The following is an 18144-nucleotide window of genomic DNA, read 5'->3' on the forward strand; positions in this document are numbered from 1 at the left end:
TTTTTTTTTTTTTTTTTTTTTTTTTTTTAGAGTCTCACTCTGTTACCCAGGCTGGAGTTCAGTGGCATGCTCATGGCCACTGCAGCCTCTATCTGCTGGACTCTGATGATCCTTCTGCCTCAGCCTTCCAAGTAACTGGAACTACAGGTGTGTGCCACCATACCCAGCTAACTTTTCAACTTATTGTAGAGATGAGGTCTCGCCAAGTTGCCCAGACTGGTCTTGAATCCAGGGGCTCAGGCAATCCTCTCACTTCTGTCTCCCAAAGTGCTGGGATTACAAGCGTGAGCTACCGCGCCTAACATATGTTTACCTTTTAAAGAAGCTGCCTAACTTTTTTCCAAAATGGCTGTACCATTTAATATTCCCCGACAGCAGTGCATGAGAAATGTTCTCTAAGTTTAGTTAACTGAAGACCCTTTGCTTCCATCTCTTCTCCTTGGCTGACGGAGGGTACTTCTCATTCTCCTTGGGGCACATGTAACAGATGTGAGGATAGAAGTTAAGGTCCAGAGATGAGGCATGTAGATAAGTGGATGGGTGGATAGAAGCAATAGATAATAAAGAAATAGATAGATAAACTTGTCTTGGTATCTCTATTTTCCTCCATCTTTCTGGGTTTTTTTTCCATCTGAAACTGACTGAGGCAGAAGAATCACCTGAGTCCAGCAGATAGAGGCTGCAGTGGCCATGAGTACACCACTGCACTCCAGCCTGGGCAACAGAGTGAGACTCTAACTCAAAAAAAAAAAAAAAGGCAAATATATGTCTACCGTAGGACTTGACTATCCCACGTTTACTCCGGCCCACCTAAATTGGATTATTAATAAATCTCGCTTTGTGACTAAAAGACTGATATTTTTACCCCTCACCTGCAGGTGCCCGAACACCATGTCACAACCCTTCAGACCTGACATTGGCAGGAAGTAGAAGACTTCCTTGTCTCCTGTGTCCAATATCCTCACCATGTCTTCGACTCAGGGCAATGGGGAACACTGGAAGTCCCTGGAGTCTGTGGGTATCAGCCGCAAAGAGCTGGCAATGGCTGAAGCCCTGCAGATGGAGTATGATGCTCTGTCCCGGCTCCGGCATGACAAGGAGGAGAGCAGAGCCAAGCAGAACACAGACCCCTCTCTCATCAGCTGGGATGAGCCTGTCTTAGACTTCTACAGCAAACCGGCAGGAAGGCGGGCCGACCTCAAGCTGTTACGCGGTCTCTCTGGCTCTGATCCTACCCTCAACTACAACTCGCTGTCACCACAGGAAGAGCCACCCAACCACTCTACCTCCCAGGGGCCCCAGCCTGGCCCGGATCCCTGGCCCAAAGGCTCCCTGTCTGGAGACTATCTCTACATTTTTGATGGTTCAGATGGGGGCCTCTCTTTATCCCCAGGGCCAGGGGACACAGATAGTTCTTGCAAGAAACTGTCCCCACCTCCTCTGCCTCCCCGAGTCTCTATCTGGGACACTCCTCCCCTGCCTCCCAGAAAGGGGTCCCCCTCATCCTCTAAGATCTCCCAGCCCAATGACATTAACACTTTTCCTTTGGTTGAACAACAGCCAGGCAAACTGCTAGGGCATGGGATCCTGGAAGAGGAAGACTCGCCGGGAGGTGGGAGTCCGGGGCGCCTACTGGGGTCTGTGGACTATGATGGAATCAATGATGCGATTACAAGGCTCAACTTGAAGTCAACCTACGATGCGGAGATGTTGCGAGATGCCACCAGGGGCTGGAAGGAGGGCCGAGGGCCCCTAGACTTCGGCAAGGACAGCTCTGGAAAGCCCGTAGCTCGGAGCAAGACCATGCCCCCTCAAGTGCCCCCCCGCACCTATGCCTCCCGCTATGCCAACCGAAAGAACACGACACCTGGCAAGAACCGCCGGATTTCTGCGGCTCCGGTGAGGACCTTACTGTGTTTCTTTTGTCTTTCTTTCCCCGTGTTCTTTAGAAACAAGGACTGTTCCTTTTTCTTCTTTGCAGTTGCAAATCCAAATCTGTACTACATGTCACCTCTTTAGTTCTCTCCTTCCCTCTTCTTCTGCCGTTAAGACTTTAGCCCTGGCAGGGGAGCTTGATGGTGGTGGGGGCGGGGGACACAACAGTAGAGGTAGGGCTTCTTTTCCAGGATCAAGTTTCATATATGTTGACCCAAACGGCCGTTCTAGGAGCAGGTGTTTGGGGACCCTGGTTCCTAGTGTGTGACTGACTCCTGATGTAAGGACTGAATTAGGAGTTTAGGAATTCGTGATTGACTCTGACTGAATAGCCCTGTGGACTGGAGTGAGTTGCTTCCGCTTGCTGAGGCCCTGCTCTGCCAAAAGCACTATGTGGGGGTGAAGATCATTCACAATAGTAACCGCTTGTTTAGTGCCCACTGAATACCAGACCCTGGCCCAAATCTCCACAACAACCCTTCCTGATAGTCCAAAGCCACACAGCCAAAATGGAGAGATGGTGAGTTAGCATTCAACCCTGGCCTCCTTGTTCCTAAGCCCCTCCCTTACTCTCTCCCTTTCTTTCTCTCTCCTGCTAGATATAACATTTACCATCTTAACCTTTTTTTATTTTTTGGTTAAAGTCTCACTCTGTTGCCCAGGCTGGAATGTAGTGGCACACTCACAGCCACCGCAGCCTCGACCTGCTGGGCTCAGGCAATCCTTCCACCTCAGCCTTCCAAGTAGCTGGTACTATAGGCGTGTGCCACCACACCTGGCTAATTTTTTGATTTATTGTAGAGATGAGGTCTTGCCAAGTTGCCCAGACTGGTCTCGAACCCGTGGGCTCAGGCAATCCTCCCATCTCGGCCTCCCAAAGTGCTGGGATTATAGGCATGAGCCACCATGCCCAGCCCTTAACCATTTTTAAGTGTGCAGTTCAGTGGCATTAAGTACATTCACATTGTTGTGAAACCTTCACCACTGTCCATCTCGAACCACTGTCTTTTCACAATGAAAATATTTAGAGAAAATAAGCACTATGACAAATAATAATTTTGCTTTTATCAGTATATAGTAAATAGCAAAGTATCTACTCTGAAGTCCTAGGTGGGTTTCAGGACAACTCTGATCTTTTTTCTGGTTTATAGAAGTGTCAGTAGCATCTCATGAGTGGGACCTGAAGGCTGCTTTGTGTTTCGCCCTTGGCTCCTGGAAACCCCGGCCACAAGGAGGCAAGAGGCACCCCTGTGGCTGATGATTTCTGTCACAACTTAGCATTCCACTTCACTTCATCCCAGTTTCCTCTTGAGCTATTGTTTAAGGGGCACTGGGACTTTCCCACCTGGTGTCTAGCCTCTGGGATCCTTCCTAGCTCTGAAGAGCTACACAGTCCTTCCTTCCTCTGCTTCAGCTATGAGAGTCCCCCCAAAAGCAGAATCAGCTCCTGGGATAAGCCACATCCCTAGTGCTCAGGGCTTTTTAAAGGCCCTGCTCTGAGAGGTGGGGCTATTCCCGCTATTTATAGGGACTAGGAGATTCCTGTTCCCAGCTCTGAGTTTCTCGCGCAGAGCTGGGCCTGCTCACTGAGTCAGGGCACCCTGGTAGGTGGTCACCTCTGTCACTCCCTCTCTCTCCTGCCTCCCCTCCTCCCTCACCCTATCCCCATCCTGTGGGTCATCAGAGTTCTGAGAGTGAGCTTGGTCCAGAGTTTCCTTGAAGAGCAAACGCAAAGCAAAAAGCTCCTCCTAGTTTGTGTGAGGAAATGCGGCCTTGGTCCTTCCCCTCTCAGCTTGGTACAGGGACTCAGCCCACTGGGAGAGCATACCCCTCGACCCCTCGGCCTATACCACCACCCCGCCTTCGCCGGGCTTCCAGCCGGAGAGACCCTCCTTATCCCAGGCCTGCAGAGCCAGCTGTGGAAATGGCTGGCTCCAAATGCCAGCCTGGTACCCCCGCTGCCAGCCTCTGCCCGGCAGACTCCCTCAGCCAGCATCGGGTGATGCCACCAGGGCCTGCCAGCCGGGCAAACGTAAGTGGCTTTTGTTTTCTTACGGTGCCAGTGAGTGGTACTGAAAGGGCATAAAAATGGCCTTCAGTAGCCCTCTGTTCTCTCCCTCCCCCCCGGCCTTCTCCTCCCTCCCTCTCATCTCTCTTTCTCGCTCTCTCTCTTTCCCCCTCTCTCATGGGTTAATTGCTGACAGTGGTATTATTGTTTTGACTGGGACACAGGCACGAACTTGGCAGAACCAGGGCCTCACATGCCAACTGTCCCCACTGCTGCCCTCCCCTCTGTGCACTCCCGCCCCCACTGCCCGGGCGCACCCAGGGGGAGCAAGGTTAACAAGAGAGGGTCACCCAGAGGAAGCGGTCTGGATATTCAAATGAAGAGCTCAGTTGCTGCCATCTGCCCCGAGGGCCAGGGAAGACATGAGAGTAGCCAGCGGGTAGCATGAGAGATGGGAGGCACTGAGATGTTCACAGGCTAGGGTGTTAGACTCCTTTCCCCCACCCCCCGCCCCAAACAGCTGTTGGAACCACATACAGGCTGAGACTCCATCGGAGCCGAAGCTTCGCTCCCCAGTGTGGCCTCCCTACCACCCTGTGCAGGCCTGTCAGGCAGAAACCTGTTATGCACCAGCTCCCCAACCCCTTACTTCCTTCTGCCTAGGGCTAGGCTTCTGGACTTATTTGAGAGTTTCTTTAGGACCCCTCCTGGGTGATTGAAAGCTGCTCTGGGATGGGAGTCGGTGTAGGACCTTGTCTGAGAATCCTACCACCACACACATGTTCTGGGAGAGGAAGTGGGTCATTGCAGGACCCCCAACATTCCAGCCATTCAGAGCCAGCAGACACGGAAACTAGGAGGAGCCCAGCCTTCTACCAGGTTCTCTCCTGCCCAGACCACTGCTTTGACACTTTCTTCCTCAAATAGCATCTACCGAGAAGGCATGTGTGTCTGAGTCATCTCCTCCCTTTAAGGGCTCTTGCTCTGTCTCTGCTTTGGGTCTCAGGGGCTTGTTGTGGATGTTGAGGCTTTTGCCTAGGGCCAGAAACTTTCCTAGGGACAATGCATTTGTGCAGCCCACATGCCCTAGCTTCAGTGAAGGGACTGGGAAAAACAGATGCCTGCTCAGCTCCCTGTCAGGCTTCTGGGAGCATCCCCCGGGAAGCCCTTGCCCACAGGACCACCCAGCAACACTGTGTGCTGCCCAACCGGCTGCTTGAGCTTATCAGACTCTTTCCCCTCTTGTCCATCCCACCCTGGCTTCCGTACTCAGCCAGAGCTTCAACTCCTTTTTCAACTCGGTTCTTGGTCTCTTAGGACAGCAGATAAAAGTACTCCTGGATATCTCATATTTTCTTGAGCTCCTTGCATTGAGTGTTGAGAGACTAGAGAGTGTTTGCACCTAGAATTTAAGAGTTTAGATCTGGAAGTGCCTTATAGGGAGAGGGTGCCGTGAGGGAAAAGGCACTGAGGTCAGCTGCTCTTCTCTTAAAGGTGGGCTCCCGGCCCCACACCGTCGCCAATGGCCATGAGTTGTTTGAGGTCTCAGAGGAGAGAGATGAGGAGGTTGCTGCATTTTGCCACATGCTGGATATGTAAGAGTTAAAGGATGGGGCAGGGGATTTTGGGGGGGTGGGCGGGGGATTTGGGAAGGGGACGGGGGAGGAGGGCTACCATTTCCAGACTTTCTTTAGGAAGGAAGAAGTGCCATATTAAGTAAACCTCAATTCATAGGATGCTTCTTACAACAAGTGTCTGCAGGTTTTTTGAAATCGTAGAAGCTTCACATTTTAAACAAAATTTAACCCCCCCCAAAATTCTTGATTGAACAAATTATCCTGATTACTTTAGGCTCTGACCCTCAGTTGCCTTTGCCCTTAGGAGTTAATATACCCCAGCTGGAGATAAGAGTGTTCGCTGGAACTCAATGAGAAAGGAAATGGATTCATAAAATTTTTCCATTAAACTTAGCCTGGAAAGCTTTGTCATTTTAGAACTCTCCCTGCTGTTCAACTGTGGGAAACATTTTGCAACTATAGGACACGGTTTCTCAGAGCTACTTCCCCACTGTCCCCATCCTGGCCTACAAACCTGCAAGACTGGACACGTGGAGACAGAGGGAAGGATCCTGAAGTCTCAAGGTGTGTGGGTTCCAGCAGGCTTCTTCTGAAGGCCCAGCGAGGGTCTTTTTTCCTTTCTTTCTATACAGCCTTCGATCTGGCTCTGACATCCAAGATTACTCACTCACCGGATATGTCTGGAGTGCTGTCACCCCTAGCCCAGAGCACCTTGGGGATGAGGTCAACCTGAAGGTGACCGTGTTGTGTGATAGCCTTCGAGAGCCACTCACTTTTACCTGCAACTGTAAGTTAGTGGCAGTGTGAGGGGGTGTGAGCATCCCTCGAGGTCGGGTGGGCATGATTGTGTCTTGGACTGTGGAATTCCCACCTCACCGTGTGGCCCAGATGAAAGGCCGTGGGGAAGCTCCTCTGAGGGACTGACTGTAGGGCCAGCTTTCTCATCCATCGTTGCTTCCCCTAACCCAAACTGTTTGCCTGCTTTTTCTGGCTGCTGATGGTGCTGGAGAATACTCAACTGGGGATATGGGATCAGGGTGGGGAGACTGAGCCCCGCCTGCCTCAGCACCCACCATCCTTGCTCTCCCCCCACCCGCCGACCTCACCCCTCACAGGTTCCTCCCCTGTAGATCTGCTAATCTACCAGACCCTGTGCTACACCCATGATGACCTGAGGAGTGTGGACGTGGGTGACTTTGTGCTAAAGCCCTGTGGGCTGGAGGAGTTCCTGCAGAAGTGAGTGAACTGGTGGGGACAAGCAGGGTGGGAGGCGGCCCCTACCTTTGGGGTAGTAGTATTGTGAGGGAGCTTCCTGGGAGTGGGGCTGGGCTCCGGGCTGGTAGCCCTGCTCCAATCCCACAGTTAGGACTCCTGCTTTCTGGGTATACTCTCAGCCACGTAGCACTTTCCCCAGGAGTGCTGTCTTCCAGCAGAGCTGACTGGCTTCCTGAGCCAAATCTGCTGTGGAAAGAGCTTGGAGCTGGAATTAGGCAAAGACTAGGTCATTTCTGCTCACAGCCTTCTGTTTTTGGAGAGATGTGTGGATATGGAGGCAGTGGTGGGGTGGGGGATCGTGTGGGGTTATATCCCCTGCTCTAGATGATATGTGGCATCTCTGTGGCTGGTGACAGAAGGAAAACTGGGCTTAAGTGCCCTTGTGGAGCCTAGGAGAGAAATTACAATTGCTCTCTTTCCCTGCCCTCTGCCAAACATGCCTTTTCCCTGCTGGCCTGTACAGCTAGTTATCCTCCTCCCTAAGGCTTGCCTCCAGCTCTTCCATCCAATGCCCTCTGTAGAAAGCAGCCTCCCTGGAAAGTCTGATGTGGGCCAGCCAAGGCAACCCCATTTCCACTACCCTGGGGCTCTGGAGGACTGGGGTGGAGGGGAAGGAGGGGTGAGATTACCATTCCTCCGGGTACAGCTGTGTAGCAGTAAACAGATAAGGAGAAGAACTTTTCTCTCGCAAGCTTCAGAGTGACTATTGCCCATACCTCTGGCTGCTTGGAGGAAGCAGGTCTTGGGAATGGGGAAAGGAGAGCCTGTGTCTCACTCCTAAGGACAGTGCCACCACTTGCCTTTTTTCCTCTCTTGCATCCAGGTCTAGACGCAAGAATCATTGATCTGTGGCTAGAGCAGAGGACTGGCAGTTAGGACTGAATATTTGTTTCCTGGCAATTTCTTCAGCTTTAGGGATATTGTGGGGGCCCTTTGTGGCCTCTGACTCCTCATCTGGAAGCTGAGGGAAAGGAAAGGAGCATGGCCGAACACCAGGGGCATCATTCAAACGTGCTCCACCATTCAGACTTGCTTGTGTACACATTTTCCCTGAGAGGAATAGTTGTCCTAGGCTCAGGGTCTCCTGGCCGAGAAAGCCCCAGGCAGCCTGCCACTGTTAGAAAAGAACAGGGGAGTAGGGAGTGAGTTGGCACTCCTGGTCACAGCATGACGTGTGTTTGAGTTTTGGCTTGCTACTTCCTAGTCTTGAAACCTGACCCGCAGTGTCCTCTGTTAAGATGTGGCGAGGGTTAAATGTGAGAATGACTCAATGAGCAATCAGTAAATACTGGCAGGGAAGGATCAGCCACACCAGAGAGGAGTCATGGGGGCTCTGGATGATACTGCCATTTCCCTTGTAGCACCCCTAATCCTGGAGCCTCTGAGTCCAGAGGCAGTAGAAGCTGTCAGGTTCTGCCTTCCTGCTGAGACCCAGGTGGGGTATTCCCAGTGAGGAGGCCTGGGTCAGTGGTCCCTGAGTCATGCCCCTCCCACTCAGACTTGAATGCACAGAGGAAGTCCAGGAGGCCCCCTGTCACCTAATAGAAAAGCACAATGCCAGGTCCCAGCCCAGCCCCCTGATACATGATAACTGCCCTTGGGTGGAGTGGAAAGGACCCTCGGGGGATTCCAGAAAACTGCTAGTTTCCAAGGAAGCCTGCAGATTTCCTACCCCTGCCTGGAGGAGGGGCTGATATTGAGGGGGAGTGTTGGTCCAGGATGCAGGCAGCTCTCAGATAAGAACCTTAAGACAGTCCCGAGGGAGGGTTGGGTTTCCTGCCACCCCCCCTCACCTCCCACCACACTCTTCCTTCCTTCTGGGCCCTCCTACCGGGTCCAACCCCACAGCCCAGCCTCTCCACCCCTGGGTTTTGGCTGCACTTCAGTCTTAGCAGGTCGGGGCCTAGGTCAGAGGCCCGGCCCTTTCAGCATGTGGAGAAGCCCCTTAAGTCCTCACTGGACCTAGACTAGCCTCGGGCCCTGAACTTCCACTGGCTTCTGCACGTACCCCTTCCCAGTGCTCCCCTCCTTGCCTCTCCACTTCTGGCCTGCTGAGGGAGGAAGTCCCTTTCTGGCTTCTGTTACCCAGCTGCTGGGACCTGGCCCAGGCCTGCAGTGCTGGTCTGGAGGTAGTCCTCATTCTGCGCTTTCTTTTGGGGGTTCCTTTCTGATGAAGGTGTGATTTGGGGGAAAGAAAAGGGTTACATTGCCGAAGGACTCTCTAGGCCTCCTTCTCTGAAACTGGGGTGCGGGGGGTCCTTAGTTTGCTTGCTTGAGCAGTGGGAATGGCATGCAGGTGGGTGTTTTTCAGGATGTTTGTAGAAATCTGTGTGGTTATTTACATTGAGGTAGCAGGACTCACAGAGGGAAGATAGAACTTTGAGGAGGATAACAGATCTGGGACCTTGAGGGGATTGCTCTGTTTGGCCTCTAGCACCCTAGTTGGTGACATGGGAAGAGGGTGTTACTCACTGAGCTCCCTGAGCATAGGCTGACTCTCAACAGGTCTCCTCCCGGTTGTCCCCTATGCCAAAGCCAAGAGAATGGGGCTTAAACAAGTGCCCTCTGCGACATCTCTCTCTTCCCCCATTTTTTCCAACAGTTCCTGTCCCTGAAGTGAACCAGTAATAACAACACAGATAGTAAATACTTAGGAGAGTCAATATTTGTATAGACCAAGGGTCACGTGTATTAGGTTGCTTTTGCTTAAACAGATCTTCGTTTCTTCCCCCAAGCTCTACCATGACATTTTCCAGGAGGCAAGGTAGAGGGTACAGTATGGGTACTATGCCCTCACCTCTACCTTCTTCCTGTTTTTCTTTCCCCAAGGCTAGAGTCTGCATCTCCCTTTTCACTGAGTGCCCAGGATGCTAATGGTCTTGTCCCTTTACCCCACTAGCAAGCATGCCTTGGGCAGCCATGAGTACATCCAATACTGCCGCAAGTTTGACATTGACATTCGACTACAGCTGATGGAGCAGAAGGCTGTACACAGTGACCTGGCCCGGACGGTTCGTGTTGGGGATGGCGGATGGTTGCACAGAACTGGGGAGGTGGAATGGGCAGAGGATGATATGGAACATATCAGGTGGGGGTGGGGTAGGAGTGCTGGGCTGTGATAAGGGCACTGTCTCTTTCTGAATAGGGCACTTCTTACACAGGTGAATGATGACCAAAGCCCCTCCACCTTGAACTACCTCGTCCATCTCCAGGAGAGGCCAGTCAAGCAGACCATCAGCAGGTGAGAGTAGGTGCCATCTTGGATGTGGTCCAGACAGGAGGCATTCTCTGAGGGGATCCTGACAGATGTGCTTACTTGTCTTTCTGCTGGGGCTGAGAGATTCTGCAAGTGTTGGGGGTTGGGACCTGTGAGTCTTTTCGGGGAAGATCCTACTCCAAGGCATGTTTCTTCTCTTCCCTCTGGTACTTTGCTGTCATTCTCCAGGTGAGAAGTAGTGAAGTAAAAGGACTCTTCCTCCTTCCATCTTCTGGGACTTATGGAAAGAGTGGAACTCCTTTAGATCAGAGTCTGATTCCTGAGCAGAGGAGCGGGAGGGAGAAAATGGGTTTCCCAGGGCACTGGGTCTCTCATGTTCTCTCCTATGACTTTTCCCGGTCCCCACCTCCCTAGGCAGGCCCTGAGTCTTCTGTTCGACACTTACCACAATGAGGTGGATGCCTTCCTGCTGGCTGATGTGAGTACAAGTTTGGGTACTGGCTTGGCTACCAAAAGTTCCTCCTCTCCTCTCCCCTAGTTCCCCTGGGATCAGCCACACTAGGAGGGATCTGGGTAGACACTGAAAATCTGTCGCAGAGCACTTCTTTTCACTCCTAGCTCATGGGCAGACCAAGACTGCTGGGTTCCAGCAGTAGCCAGGGACTCTGCTCCTCTGCAGAAGAAGCAGGTCAGGAACCATGCTGTACCCTGTTGTTCCCTGTCTCCGGAGCAGGATGTCTCCAGAGCTAAAGGACCTAAAATTGTCACACCCTGCCCACTGTACTTGATGTGCATTGGAGGATGTATCCTAGGAACAGTGCCAGGAACCTTTGGCTTGAGAGGTTCTGTTGTGCTGGTGTCACAGGTAGAAAACCATCAGGAGGGAGATGGTTTCAGATGTAAGGAGGGACCAGAGCTCTCCCCACTTGGACTCACTTGGAGTCCCAAACCATGAGAATCAGCACTGCCCCAAATGTTGTGAAGACAAAGAAAATCTGACAGTGACCTTCAAAAATCCCTGTCTTGTTAGTCCAGATAATAGTAGTCATAGACTCTTCCCTTCTGTGGGGGGTTCAACATAATGCCTGCTTTGGCCCTCTACTCACTGTCAGAATTCCTTTTCTTGCAGCCTCTGCTTGAGCACTTAGTGTGATGAGGGGGCCCTCTCTGAGCACCTGTTCTGAACTAGTCTGGCCCACTGCTAGTGGTTACTGTGGGTAGAAAGTGTAAGAATTGCCTTAGCCTTGGGGAAGCTTGTGTTCTTGTTAGAAAAGTGGACTCAAACCATAAAGCTATTAGCAGACAGGATGAAAATACATTTGTCAAGGGCTCCTGGAGCATGCTAGAGAGGGGTATTGGCTTGTGAAGGCTTTGTGATGGGGATAGGTGTTTAGCTGGCCTGTGATTTAACTTTCCGTAGGTACACAGGGCTGGATAGGTGAGGGAGCCATAAAACAGAGGAGTGTATGGCTGTGGCATGTCTATGGAACTGAGAGAAGATCTGTCTGGAAATTCTGTGGTGCAAGTTATGAGAAATAAGTTTGAGTGGGAAAGTGAGGCCTCAGCATGGTCTCTTTTTATCTCCTTCCTATTCCCTATGGATTGATTTTTTTAAAAATTGCAGGTCTCTGGAGGAGACTGGGTAAGTATTTGTGTAGGATAGGTAGACTATAGCTAACAGAGGGAGGCTGAGAATAAGAGAGAGAATGGTTGAGAGGATCGGGGAGTGTAAGCATGGCCTATTTAATTCAGTGGGAGAGATAACTTGCTGTTGCTGAGTGTTTGAAATACAGCATGATTCCCCAGTTACCCCTGAGAGTCATGAACCTTGACTCTTCTTGACTCGTTCCTTTAGAGACTGGGGGAGAGGGGAGTGGGAGACTGAGATTATAAGTAGAGAGCTTGGCAGCCTCACTGTGCCACCTTCCACAGGGGGACTTCCCACTGAAGGCTGACAGGGTGGTCCAGTCTGTCAAGGCCATCTGTAACGCCCTGGCTGCAGTGGAAACCCCTGAGATCACCAACGCTCTCAACCAGCTGCCTCCCTGCCCCTCCCGCATGCAGCCTAAAATTCAGAAGGTAAAGGGCCCCTGGGCACCAACATGGGGAAGGAGAGGAAGAATGCTCACAGTGGACTGAATTGCCCACTGCTAGGGTGAGTGGGTGTCCACTAAGAAAGGCTCTTCTCTCCGTCTCCATCTTTTATGTTTAAGCAGTTCAACCACGAGAGTGGATGAGTAGCAAAATGAATGCTGAGTGTGTACCTTCTTCCTGAGGTTGAAGGCAGTCTAGAGTCTGTCCCCAGGACCAACTGCCGGGAGCCTATACCAGTAAAGGCTCTATGTACAGTCGCCAAGGCATTGCCTGACAGGGTGCAAAACCAAACCAGGAGGAAAATCTAGAGCTAGGGGCTCCAGGATGCCACAGTAGGGGCTGTGTGCCCTGCAGACAGACCAGGACCAGAGACACTGTGATCTGCGGCAGAGCAGTCTGAGAGTTGGGATGTCTCATCTGGGTGGACACAATGATTTCTATCCTCCATCAGCTCACCCTGTCTATCACACAGATCTGGTGCAAACCATTACTCTATCCTCCCTGGGGAATCTCTGCTCCTCACATTTCAGCCCAGTCTGGTCCAGATGAGTGCAGCTGCGAAAAGCCCGTCTTCTAGTTGTGATGAAAAAGACTATGGCCCTAAAGCTCCCTCCCTCTTCTTTTCCCCAACAGGATCCTAGCATCTTGGCTGTGAGGGAAAATCGAGGTAAGGGAACTGTTCTTCATCTGTATCCGGCAGGGCAGCTGAAAACTGGGGTCTCTGCCCAGATTCCTTTTTCTCCCCAGCCCTCTTGATTTATATGTTGGAGTGTGCCTGTTCTCTCTCTCTCTCTCTCTCTCTCTGTCTCTCTCTCTCTCTGTGTGTGTGTGTGTGTGTGTGTGTGTGTGTGTGTGTGTGTGTGTTCCTATATGAGGCGTGGACACAGCTGGAGTGCACATTTCTTTCCACAAAGTGTTTTCTCATTATTTTTCCTAGTCATTCCTTGTGGTGTCCCTGGGAGATGGTGATGAGGTGGTAGAAGTGTGGGAGTGGGGTGGTGAGGCCACACTAGCCCTGCCATCCAGATGGGAAGGCTCCCACTTGGATAGGTTGTGGTTATTCTCTCAGCGGGCATTGGGAGAGGGTGAGAAAGAATTTGTCACTGAATTTCTCTAGCATTGAGTCCTTCAAGCAGAACGTTAAGCCCTAAAACTGAGACCCTTAAGCCTCACTGAGATTCTTGCAGTGATTCCCAGCCTTTTGAATTTTACAGACCTATAAAATGGCCCATAGCTGCTGGGCATGGTGGCTTATGCCTATAACCCCAGTATTTTGGGAGGTGGAGTTGAGAGGATTGCCTGCTGAGACCACCTGAGCCCGGTGGTCGAAACCAGCCTGGGCAATTGGTGAGACCTCATCTCTACAATAAGTTAAAAAAAAAAATTAGCCAGGTGTGGTGGTGCATAACTGTGGTTCCAGCTGCTTGGAAAGCTGAGGCAGGAGGATCACCTGAACCCAGCAGATTGAGACTGCAGTGGCCATGAGTTGTGCCACAGCACTCCAGCCTGGGTGACAGAGTGAGAATCCAACTAAAAAAAAAAAAATCCCCAAAAGTACTTTGGGGACCAACAGAGAACTACCAGCTTTTTACTTTGCCAAACAATTACTTTTTTTGAAGCAACTGACAATTACTGTTACCACTTGAGTGGGTCTTAAAATGTCCTAAAAGAAAGGAAATTCGAATAGTAAATAAGCAGCAATATGTAAAAATAAGGACCATGTTTAAAATTGAAGAACTGTCGGCTGGGCACAGTGGTGCATGCCTGTAATCCCATCAGTACTTTGGGAGGCCAAGGTGGGAGGATTGCTTGAGCCCAGGAGTTCAAGGCCAGTCTGAGCAACATAGTGAGACCTCATCTCTACAAAATAATTTTAAAATTAGCTGGATGTGGTGGCACACACCTGTAGTCCCAGCTACTGAGAGGCTTAGGTGGAAGGATGGCCTGAGCCCAGCGGGTCGAGACTGTTGTGAGCCACAATCATGTCACTACACTTCAGCGTGGGCAACAGAGTGAGACCCTGACTTAAAAAAACTCAAAACTCCAAAAATTGAATAACTGTCATTTTATGAAAAGCTGATGACATGCTTCTGCTTTTTTCTCATTTCACTACACAGATGGGTGAACTTTGTCATGACTATTAGAAACTGTCTGGAATTTGGGGCCAACTATCCTAGGCCATCCTATTTTTAGCCACTACCATGGCAACAAGGTGGGGCATGAATTTCCCTTCTGACCCCTTCCCTTCACAGAGAAGGTTGTGGAAGCCCTAACCGCTGCCATCTTGGACCTGGTGGAACTGTACTGTAACACATTCAATGCAGACTTTCAGACAGCAGTGCCCGGGAGCCGCAAGCATGACCTGGTACAGGAGGCCTGCCATTTCTCTGGGGCCCTGGCCTTCACCGTCTATGCTACCCACCGCATCCCCATCATCTGGGCTACCAGGTAAGCTCAGGGCTGAGTAGCCTTTGGGTGTGATCTGAATTTGACTGTGAGTGGTTTCTCCCCATCTGGATGTGACTACTGTCTTAAGTCTTAGGATGTATGGCATTGTGGTACACTGGAGCTGAGTGGGTAAGCAGAGTGCCTGAGAGAGGAGGAGAGGACACCCCAGAGGAGGAGAGAGAAGGTTCCCTAGGAGATGGAGAAGAACCTGTTATTCCCTCTCAGTGCTGCTTCCATCAGCATCCCTGCCCCCTCTAGATCCAAGGCCAGCTGAAAGAGACATGGCAGCGACAGATGGCTTGTTCCCAGATAGAGTGCATGCCCCATGGCCAATGAGAGGGGGTGGGGAGGTAGGGGATGACCCTTTGTCTGGGGTTCCCTAGGCCTGTGGGGGATGGTGGAGGAAGATGCTCATTTGGTAATCCTCAACTCCTCTGCCGTCCCTAGCATCCAAGGACTCAGGGAATAGGCACTGGCACCCCCCTTCTCCCCGCCCCTGCCTGGGGATCCCCCCCTTCCCTTCCCCATCTCTTTGTTCTTCACTTAATGTATTCCTCTGGGCGATTGGTGGAGAACAAAGGAGGCAGCCTGGGAAACCGGGGCCTTCTCTGACCTCTTCTGTCAGGCACCTGTCATGAGCCACAGGGACCCCTATGTGTTGGCATTCATGTCGGCATATGTTGTCCTCCTCCCCCACCCTTCTCGATTGCACATGCGTACACACACACACACACACACACACACACACACACACACACACACACACACGAGCTGAAGCTTTCTATATGAGGGAGGCCAGAAAGCTGGCCGGTTCTCATTAAAGGAAGAAAAACCACAAGGCTCAGCATGGAGTCTAAAACTGGGCAGAGGGATCCGGATTGAGTTGTTATGGCCTGTTTCTGCCTGAGCACACTTCCTTGAATCCAATTGGGATCCCACGTTATAGTCCCCAGAGACAAAGGAGTTTTACCAGGGGAAATGGAGTTTGGCTTTAAAGGGTTTCACGGGTTTGCATGACTGAGATCGGTTTGGGGAGCTGCGTGTCCTGATCTGCTCCCTTTCTTTTGTAGCTATGAAAATTTCTACCTCTCTTGCTCCCTCATCCACGGTGGCAAGGAGCTGTGCAGTCCCCTGCAGACCCGAAGAGCCCACTTCTCCAAGTACCTCTTCCACCTCATCATCTGGGACCAGCAGTAAGCCCATCCCCCAGGCTCCAGTGCCCAGACCATGTAGGCCTACTCATCCTGGTGAATGCACCCGGGGCCAGATAATCAGACCAGGACTAGGAATGAAGTCCAGCTCCCTTGCTAATGTTAACCAGACAAGTCATTCAACCTCTTGAGTCTCTACTTTCCTGACTCTTACTTAAATGAGAACAGGTATAATTCCTACCTCTCAAGTTGTCTTGAGGATCCAATGAGAAGTATCCAGAAAGGCTCTTTGTAAGTCATAAAAGACTGTATAAGCATTAGTCATTAATTTTTTTTTTATTTGAGTTGGAGTCTCACTTTGTCACCCAGACTGGAGTGCAGTGGCCGCTCGGGGTCGCGTAGTCATTAATTTTAATGATACTTTATTGTTTTGATCTTGACTTCCTTAAAGAGTTTAACAAGTCTGAGGGATTCTTATTCTCTCCCTTCTTACAAAATTTCTTTAGACTAGAGAGAGGAGATTGGGCTTTGCCCCTTACAGAAAGAGAAGAGAGGGTTGTCTAGAGGAAAGAATATGGGCTTGGAGCCATAGAAGGAAGGCTCTATTTCTAGTTCTGTCTCTAATTCTACTTTGTCTCTTTTCTCTCTGTGCCTTATTCTCTCAAACTAAGAAATGGGAACACTTGTTTAGCTTAGAGGCAGTTGTGGCACTGAAATGGAAATAGGCAGGTTATAAATATAAATATGAAACCAGAAGCACAAGAGAGTGTTAATCACCATCTGCTAACTATAATTTAGTATTGGGAAGGTAGGCATCAGCCAAGCAACATGGGAAGAAAATGGAGGAGAGGGTACCCTGAAGGGAGTCATTGCAGGTGTTCACTTGCCCTGTGCCTTGTCTGCACTTCACTCTAGCATCCCTCCAGACGCTCAGAAAAGCCTTTGTCTGCTGCCCCCACCCTACTTCCCCATACCGACCATATCTGGGTCCTCCTTTGCAGAGCAGCCCTGAAACTTAAGTGTTTGGAGTGCAGATAAAAGAGACTGAGGAGAGCTGAGGATTCCAAAATAGGTAGACAAAGACTCTGTGGAAATGCTGGAAGGGGCAGGTCATTCTACAGGTGGACAGCTGGAAAGACTTCCTCCTGTCCTTCACGTGTTGGTAATTCCCAGAGCAATAAAAGTGTACATAAAGATCCTTAAGCAAACAACTGCCAGGACAGGAGAAACTTCTTGCAGATGGAGAATAGCTGCATTAAATGGCCCCTGAGTTTCACCATTCCCTTGGAATTCTCTCGCATCATTTACTGTTCCTGTCAAGGGAAGGAGTGCTATACGGTGTTCTGGCCCAGGAGGATCCCCTTCTCCCAAACTGGCCTTAGGTCCTTTACCTAGCAGAGGCACAGAAGCAGCCCAGCCTGCCCTATGGGTCTCATTCTGCTCTCTGTCTGAGATCTCTACCTTGAATCCCAAAGGGCTGGTTTCCTGTCTAGAGCCTTGCGGAGGGCATCATTTTGCACTGTCCATCCAGATGCCCCAAATGAGACCTCTTGGCCCTTCGTGGTCAAGATCAAGGTATCTTGGGGAAGGCATAGCAGCGTAGGGTTCAGAGCACAGGCTTTGGGCCAGTCGTCTTCTCCTTACTGTGGGTGCAACCTTTGGCAGGTCATTCAACCTAGAATGGAGGTGAGAATAGGACCTACCTGGTAGAATTGTTTGAGAAGCAGTTAGGACACTGGAAATAAAACAGTTGGCATGGTGCTCTAGCATATGATAAATGCTTGCTTTATCTTAGCCGGGTGGCCTCTTAGTTCCTGTTTCTCTGTTCCAGGTGACTGACAAAGTAGCTAATACATGGGATGCTTGTATATGAAAATACTGTCTGTATAGCCCAGTTTCAGTGCAGTTACATAGCAAAGCGAAGATGTGTTTCCCTTTTCCTGGATGAAAAACTGAGGCACAGAGATATGAATTAGGTTGCCCAGGGTTGTAAGTGGTGGATGTGATCCTTCCTGGATGTGATATTGTTACATGGGTCATAGGAAAGGAGGGGTTTTTCAGGCAGCAAGGAGATTCAGGGTTGCAGCCAACATTGTGATTATCGTGACTGACCCCGTGTAAAGGTCCATGGGAGAGGTTTTGGAATACCAGATAAACTCAAGGACTAAGGAGAAAAGGGCCTTGACTGGTTTTAGGGGTTCTGGTTTCAGTGAGAAAGCTCCTCACTCCCTTTTCCTTAAGACATGAAGCTAGAAGCTTCTTCCTTGGGTGAAAAGAAGGCTCAGGACCAGCTCCCTCTCACCCTTGCTATGTGGTCAGCTGATTCTCTGTCCCACTGTAGCAGTACAGAGATCAGCTCACTCTCAAAATAGGCCCAGCAGCCGTGCCTTGTCACCCCTAGCTAAGCTCCAGCCTGGCATGTCCGCTGGCTGCTGGAGG

At 50.8% G+C, this 18144-nt stretch overlaps 1 protein-coding gene across 1 annotated transcript in view; it reads left to right on the top strand.

Annotated features, from left to right (window-relative positions):
• The first annotated feature begins 875 nt into the window (after positions 1-875).
• Positions 876-18144, top strand: part of PIK3C2B (phosphatidylinositol-4-phosphate 3-kinase catalytic subunit type 2 beta) — a 46874-nt gene continuing 29605 nt past the window's right edge. The window contains exons 1-11 of the mRNA XM_008066666.2: positions 876-1899; positions 5438-5538; positions 6153-6307; positions 6636-6756; positions 9695-9806; positions 9957-10036; positions 10427-10490; positions 11945-12091; positions 12740-12773; positions 14359-14554; positions 15625-15747. Coding sequence (XP_008064857.1) covers positions 967-1899; positions 5438-5538; positions 6153-6307; positions 6636-6756; positions 9695-9806; positions 9957-10036; positions 10427-10490; positions 11945-12091; positions 12740-12773; positions 14359-14554; positions 15625-15747 — 2066 coding nt within the window. The 5' untranslated portion in view covers positions 876-966. The remainder of the gene's footprint in view (positions 1900-5437; positions 5539-6152; positions 6308-6635; positions 6757-9694; positions 9807-9956; positions 10037-10426; positions 10491-11944; positions 12092-12739; positions 12774-14358; positions 14555-15624; positions 15748-18144) is intronic.

This window comes from Carlito syrichta, unplaced genomic scaffold (assembly GCF_000164805.1).
Source record: "Carlito syrichta isolate Samal-C Ts95f unplaced genomic scaffold, Tarsius_syrichta-2.0.1 Scaffold309080, whole genome shotgun sequence".
Taxonomy (NCBI): domain Eukaryota; kingdom Metazoa; phylum Chordata; class Mammalia; order Primates; family Tarsiidae; genus Carlito; species Carlito syrichta.